Source organism: Montipora capricornis, chromosome 3 (genome assembly GCF_036669925.1).
Source record: "Montipora capricornis isolate CH-2021 chromosome 3, ASM3666992v2, whole genome shotgun sequence".
Lineage (NCBI taxonomy): Eukaryota > Metazoa > Cnidaria > Anthozoa > Scleractinia > Acroporidae > Montipora > Montipora capricornis.
This window is the reverse complement of record NC_090885.1, coordinates 67,732,104-67,739,603: the sequence shown is the minus strand read 5'-3', so window position 1 is coordinate 67,739,603 and position 7,500 is coordinate 67,732,104. Positions and strand designations below refer to the sequence as shown.

The 7,500-nt window shown below is 41.3% G+C and overlaps 1 protein-coding gene across 1 annotated transcript in view; it reads left to right on the top strand.

Moving 5' to 3' along the window:
• Positions 1-7,500, top strand: part of LOC138043827 (huntingtin-like) — an 89,158-nt gene that overhangs the window by 23,154 nt on the left and 58,504 nt on the right. The window contains exon 18 of the mRNA XM_068890307.1: positions 7,083-7,159. Within this exon, the coding sequence (XP_068746408.1) occupies positions 7,083-7,159 (77 nt within the window). The remainder of the gene's footprint in view (positions 1-7,082; positions 7,160-7,500) is intronic.

The window sequence follows — 7,500 nt, the reverse complement described above, 5'->3', positions numbered from 1 at the left end:
TGTTGTTTAATTCCCCTTTTTGTGGTAGGGCACTGTATGTGCACTGCACACAATGTCATCGGGTTATAAGAGTGTCCGTGGTGCCAATAGGCCCGCAGCGCGTGCGCAAATCACGAAAATAAGCAAGTCTGTTGGAAGCGTGCTTGAGTTTCAACAAAACGAGTCCCAAAATCGGCAAGAATTTGTGACGCTGATGAATAATAAACCACCGGCCTTTCCAAAAGGATGGAATTACCTGGTGATAAATAACCTCGTCTAGCAGAGTAAATTTTTGACTTTGCAGAAACAATGGTCAACCTCAAGAGTTAGGCGATTGTGATCATTTCTTGTCAAACTTTATAACAGTTGAAAGAAAAAAAAACCCGAAACTAACAAAAGCAAAAATCCGGTGTCTTGCCATCATTTTGACACAGTTGTATCCTTTGTTTCGCGAGTAAATGATCACGGCGCTCGCTGAATTCGATGTCACTTTCGATTTGTGATTTACTTGTGCAGCCAAAAGTACAATAGGAAAATTGAGCGTAGCAAAAATCTCCCAAACTTTTTTTTCCTGATGGTTATTTTTTATGTTCGCGGTTCAAAATTTATGTTGTTTTCATGTCGCAAATTTTCGGTCCTATGTTTCCGGCACAAAGTGGTATATTTTGAGGCCTCCCATCCAGATACTAAGCCCGCCGGACAGGTGTTAACTCCAGTGAAATTTTGTCTTAGAAAGCTGTCAGACGCTCAGAGTGCACGCGTAACCTTGTGGTGAAAAAGAAGTTTTAAAGGAACTTGAAAATTATCAACATGTCAGCCTAGAAGCCAATGTTTCTCGGTTCCCTTTTATTTTCTTCAATCTCTCTGGGTTTAGTATTTTACTGGTAGCCACATGTCTTCTCAGGGCGATTTACTTAAGACATATACGATGGCACTATAATGATTTACGATACCAAAACAATATCGTGTACTATTAGGTCTACATATTACGCAAAGACAACTTGAATAAAGGGGTAGTTTCTAAAGAAACTGTGGTGCTGCGTCGGTGGGGAAGTAGTATACAAAAATTTGGTTTTATCAACGGAGTTGATAATGTAAATTGGCCACCGTACAGAGATTCTAAAAGCTGACGTTTCGAGCGTTAGCCCTTCGTCAGAGCGAATCGAGGGATTATGGGTTACGTGTAGTTTTTATAGTAGAGTAGGAGCTACGCTATTGGTGGTAACATGGCAACGTGAAAAATAGGAATATATTAGTTAAATGAAAAGCGTTCGTTAATACCGTGAGGATTAAGGGTGCCGATTTGAAAGATGAATTTTTGTTCCAGATTCTTGCGGCTTTCCGTCGTACCTAGATGTAGGGAAAGGCCGCATATAGCCATGTGTTTTTTGGAGTGGTTAGGCAGATTGAAATGGCGAGCGACTGGCTTGGATGCATCCTTGTCATTCTTCTCAACATCGCGAAGGTGTTCGCGGAATCGGTCACCTAGTCGTCTACCTGTCTCACCAATGTATAATTTATTGCATAACGTGCAGGTTATGCAATAAATGACATTTGCGGAGGTACATGTGAAACGATCGGTGATCTTAACAGATCGCTTAGGTCCCGATATCTTGCTAGTGTTAACAATGAAAAGACAAGTTTTGCGTCGTGAGCGCGCGCATTTGAAAGTGCCGGGTTGCTCGTTAGTTTTGAGCGCGCTTCTAACTAAAAAGTTGCCTACGTTTTTGTCGCGTTTGAATGAAATAAGTGGAGGTTGCGAAAAGATTCTACCAGTCTCGGGATCATTTTGGAGTAATTTAAAATTACTAAGAATGATGCTTTTGACTGCGTGATTATGAGGATGGAAAGTGAGGGTGAATGGAATTCTGTCATTCTTATCTTTTTGTGACGTTTGTAGTGATGACTGTCGATCAAATTGTTGGGCGCGCTGATGGCCCGCTTTAACCACAGAGACAGGATAGCCACGTTTTTCGAAGAACTGGCACATCTCCTCTGATTTGCTGGAAAAATCGGAGTCATCACTACATAGACGTCGAAGTCTAAGAAATTGAGAATAAGGGATGGAGTTCTTGACATGTGATGGATGTGACGATGAATACAACAAATAACTGTGTGAATCAGTAGGTTTGTAGTGCACACTAGTACATAGCACGTTGCCTCTAATAGAAACGTTGATATCTAGAAAAGCCAATGAAGTTTCCGAAATTTCCCAGGTATATTTAAGAGCCGGATGAAAAGAGTTGACGGAGGTTATAAATTGATCGAGTTCTTCTCTGCTGGATGAAATAGCGCCGATGCAGTCGTCGATGTAACGGCCGTAGAGTTCAGGTTTGGGGCCGTTGTACTGACTAAAAAATTGGTGTTCAACATATCCTACAAAAAGATTGGCATAGCTAGGTCCCATTCTTGTGCCCATCGCTACACCATTAATTTGTTTGTAATAGTTGCCGGCGAATGAAAAACAATTAAGCGTTAAAACTAGTTCGGCAAGGCGGAGGAGCGTTTCCGAGCTAGGTTCTTTGACAGTGCGTTGATCGAAAAAGTGTTTAAGTGCTTGAAGACCTTCGCTATTAGGAATGACTGTGTATAGAGATGTAATGTCCATGGTGAAAATAAGTTTGTCTTGGCCGGAGAAATTGAAATCGCGGAAAATTTGTAGTGCGTGTGTACTGTCTTTAATGTATGATGGCAAAGATTTGACGATAGGCGTCATAATCCTGTCTAAGTAGCTAGAAATGAGTTCGGTGGGGCAACTACAGGCAGAAACGATAGGGCGACCTGGGTTGTTGGGTTTGTGAATTTTAGGCAAGAAGTAAATGCACGAAGTTCTAGGGGTGTTGATGATGAGATTAGTGGCAGTGTCCGGTAATTCTTGATTAACTATAAGATTTTGAATGGTGTCTTTGACAAGTTTTTGATTGTTGGAAGTGAGATCTTTAGGGATTTTGGCATAAAACGAGGTATCCGAAAGTTGCCGCAAAGCTTCTTTTTGGTAAAGGTCGGACCGCCAAACAACTACCGCGCCGCCTTTGTCGGCCGATTTGACAACTATGTCGTTGCGTTTACTAAGATTTTTAAGTGCCGCCCATTCTTCCGAGGAAAGGTTGGAAAATTTAGTGTTGCGATTGAATTTAAGTTTGTGAATGTCGTGACGGCATTTTTTGGTGAAAAAATCTAAAGAGGCAAATTGTCCCTCTGGGGGAGTCCATTTGGATTTGCGAACTAGAAGTGTTTCAAAAATATCTTTATTAGAAGTGTCCGAATCATGCTCTTTGTCGTGAAAAAAGGCTTTTAACTGAACGCGGCGAAGGAATTTTTCGACATCTTGCTTAATAGAAAATTCGTTGGTGCGTTTGGTAATAGGGACAAAATTTAGGCCCTTACTGAGAACAGATTTCTCTGAGTCAGTAAGCGGAAGATTTTCTGGAATTGTAATTACGGTATTGTGGCTATGCAATGTAGTGTCGTCGGTAATTTGCGGACCTATTAATTGTTGAAGTTTTAGAGTCTTGGTTTGGTGTAAATGGTCAAACAGTCCAGAATTAAGTTGTCGGATTTTAGCGCGAATCGATTGTACTAAAATTGCTGGACAGATTTTGGAAAGTTCGGAGCGACAATGAAGAATTTGTTTGTCAAGTGCGATTCGTTTTTGGCACATAGCTCTAATTGTGATCCTCATAATATTACGTGAAAAAGAATTTTGCGCACATCGAATTTGGTGAAGATACTGATTTGAGTGAGAGAATGTAGCCGGATGAAAGTTCGAGCGAAAACCTTTAGGAATGACTTTAGAATTGAGGCAACGGCCGATGAAGTTGATGTGACTACAAAACCTAGTTTTGGCGAAAATGAGAGTGGCTAAACGGAAAGCTAAGTTACTGCTAAGTGTGGGAAAAGGAAAAAGATAACTTACGATTTCCTGGCGTAGCTCCTTGGTGAGTTTCTTCAAGCTTGGCATCGTCGTCTTGGGTCTCCTGCTAGAAATCTGTGGATTAAAAAATACTAGAACAACAAGGTTAGTGGTCGCAGCGGTTGAATGACAAATGAATGAAGGGGTAGTTTCTAAAGAAACTGTGGTGCTGCGTCGGTGGGGAAGTAGTATACAAAAATTTGGTTTTATCAACGGAGTTGATAATGTAAATTGGCCACCGTACAGAGATTCTAAAAGCTGACGTTTCGAGCGTTAGCCCTTCGTCAGAGCGAATCGAGGGATTATGGGTTACGTGTAGTTTTTATAGTAGAGTAGGAGCTACGCTATTGGTGGTAACATGGCAACGTGAAAAATAGGAATATATTAGTTAAATGAAAAGCGTTCGTTAATACCGTGAGGATTAAGGGTGCCGATTTGAAAGATGAATTTTTGTTCCAGATTCTTGCGGCTTTCCGTCGTACCTAGATGTAGGGAAAGGCCGCATATAGCCATGTGTTTTTTGGAGTGGTTAGGCAGATTGAAATGGCGAGCGACTGGCTTGGATGCATCCTTGTCATTCTTCTCAACATCGCGAAGGTGTTCGCGGAATCGGTCACCTAGTCGTCTACCTGTCTCACCAATGTATAATTTATTGCATAACGTGCAGGTTATGCAATAAATGACATTTGCGGAGGTACATGTGAAACGATCGGTGATCTTAACAGATCGCTTAGGTCCCGATATCTTGCTAGTGTTAACAATGAAAAGACAAGTTTTGCATCGTGAGCGCGCGCATTTGAAAGTGCCGGGTTGCTCGTTAGTTTTGAGCGCGCTTCTAACTAAAAAGTTGCCTACGTTTTTGTCGCGTTTGAATGAAATAAGTGGAGGTTGCGAAAAGATTCTACCAGTCTCGGGATCATTTTGGAGTAATTTAAAATTACTAAGAATGATGCTTTTGACTGCGTGATTATGAGGATGGAAAGTGAGGGTGAATGGAATTCTGTCATTCTTATCTTTTTGTGACGTTTGTAGTGATGACTGTCGATCAAATTGTTGGGCGCGCTGATTGCCCGCTTTAACCACAGAGACAGGATAGCCACGTTTTTCGAAGAACTGGCACATCTCCTCTGATTTGCTGGAAAAATCGGAGTCATCACTACATAGACGTCGAAGTCTAAGAAATTGAGAATAAGGGATGGAGTTCTTGACATGTGATGGATGTGACGATGAATACAACAAATAACTGTGTGAATCAGTAGGTTTGTAGTGCACACTAGTACATAGCACGTTGCCTCTAATAGAAACGTTGATATCTAGAAAAGCCAATGAAGTTTCCGAAATTTCCCAGGTATATTTAAGAGCCGGATGAAAAGAGTTGACGGAGGTTATAAATTGATCGAGTTCTTCTCTGCTGGATGAAATAGCGCCGATGCAGTCGTCGATGTAACGGCCGTAGAGTTCAGGTTTGGGGCCGTTGTACTGACTAAAAAATTGGTGTTCAACATATCCTACAAAAAGATTGGCATAGCTAGGTCCCATTCTTGTGCCCATCGCTACACCATTAATTTGTTTGTAATAGTTGCCGGCGAATGAAAAACAATTAAGCGTTAAAACTAGTTCGGCAAGGCGGAGGAGCGTTTCCGAGCTAGGTTCTTTGACAGTGCGTTGATCGAAAAAGTGTTTAAGTGCTTGAAGACCTTCGCTATTAGGAATGACTGTGTATAGAGATGTAATGTCCATGGTGAAAATAAGTTTGTCTTGGCCGGAGAAATTGAAATCGCGGAAAATTTGTAGTGCGTGTGTACTGTCTTTAATGTATGATGGCAAAGATTTGACGATAGGCGTCATAATCCTGTCTAAGTAGCTAGAAATGAGTTCGGTGGGGCAACTACAGGCAGAAACGATAGGGCGACCTGGGTTGTTGGGTTTGTGAATTTTAGGCAAGAAGTAAATGCACGAAGTTCTAGGGGTGTTGATGATGAGATTAGTGGCAGTGTCCGGTAATTCTTGATTAACTATAAGATTTTGAATGGTGTCTTTGACAAGTTTTTGATTGTTGGAAGTGAGATCTTTAGGGATTTTGGCATAAAACGAGGTATCCGAAAGTTGCCGCAAAGCTTCTTTTTGGTAAAGGTCGGACCGCCAAACAACTACCGCGCCGCCTTTGTCGGCCGATTTGACAACTATGTCGTTGCGTTTACTAAGATTTTTAAGTGCCGCCCATTCTTCCGAGGAAAGGTTGGAAAATTTAGTGTTGCGATTGAATTTAAGTTTGTGAATGTCGTGACGGCATTTTTTGGTGAAAAAATCTAAAGAGGCAAATTGTCCCTCTGGGGGAGTCCATTTGGATTTGCGGACTAGAAGTGTTTCAAAAATATCTTTATTAGAAGTGTCCGAATCATGCTCTTTGTCGTGAAAAAAGGCTTTTAACTGAACGCGGCGAAGGAATTTTTCGACATCTTGCTTAATAGAAAATTCGTTGGTGCGTTTGGTAATAGGGACAAAATTTAGGCCCTTACTGAGAACAGATTTCTCTGAGTCAGTAAGCGGAAGATTTTCTGGAATTGTAATTACGGTATTGTGGCTATGCAATGTAGTGTCGTCGGTAATTTGCGGACCTATTAATTGTTGAAGTTTTAGAGTCTTGGTTTGGTGTAAATGGTCAAACAGTCCAGAATTAAGTTGTCGGATTTTAGCGCGAATCGATTGTACTAAAATTGCTGGACAGATTTTGGAAAGTTCGGAGCGACAATGAAGAATTTGTTTGTCAAGTGCGATTCGTTTTTGGCACATAGCTCTAATTGTGATCCTCATAATATTACGTGAAAAAGAATTTTGCGCACATCGAATTTGGTGAAGATACTGATTTGAGTGAGAGAATGTAGCCGGATGAAAGTTCGAGCGAAAACCTTTAGGAATGACTTTAGAATTGAGGCAACGGCCGATGAAGTTGATGTGACTACAAAACCTAGTTTTGGCGAAAATGAGAGTGGCTAAACGGAAAGCTAAGTTACTGCTAAGTGTGGGAAAAGGAAAAAGATAACTTACGATTTCCTGGCGTAGCTCCTTGGTGAGTTTCTTTCTTACCCTGGAAAGCAAAACGCAGCTCACTTGACAACAATATGATTCGCAATGCGTGCCTATTTTTTATTTTTTTTCAACCTCTACCTTCAATGCGTCTTTTTTTCAGGTTGGTTCCACGACTCTTCTTTTCACTGAACAATGATGTTCGTTCCATGGTCATCTCAGCCGCCCAGAGTCAAATATGTGAGTGCTGTCTAGTGTTTAAAGTCTTCTGTCAATGGGAAATTCAAGCCCGACAACTGCGGCATCAACAAAAATGTCCCTTTTTAGCTGTAGCACTGCAAGGTTTCCTCGTTTTACTCCGTGTTTAACATACTCTGCTACAATAAGTTGCAAAATTGTTGAGACACTTTCATTAAAAAAAACACCTTTTCTAGCTTCCAATACCCGCCGTGTTTAGAATTTAAACCTCTCCCACTTCCCCTCCCCTCTCAATGTTGTTTGTTTAAGTTTCCAACATTTTTTTGTCTTGCTGATAAGGGGGGGGGAGAGGGGGGGGGGGCTGCAGTGTGGGAGACAACAGG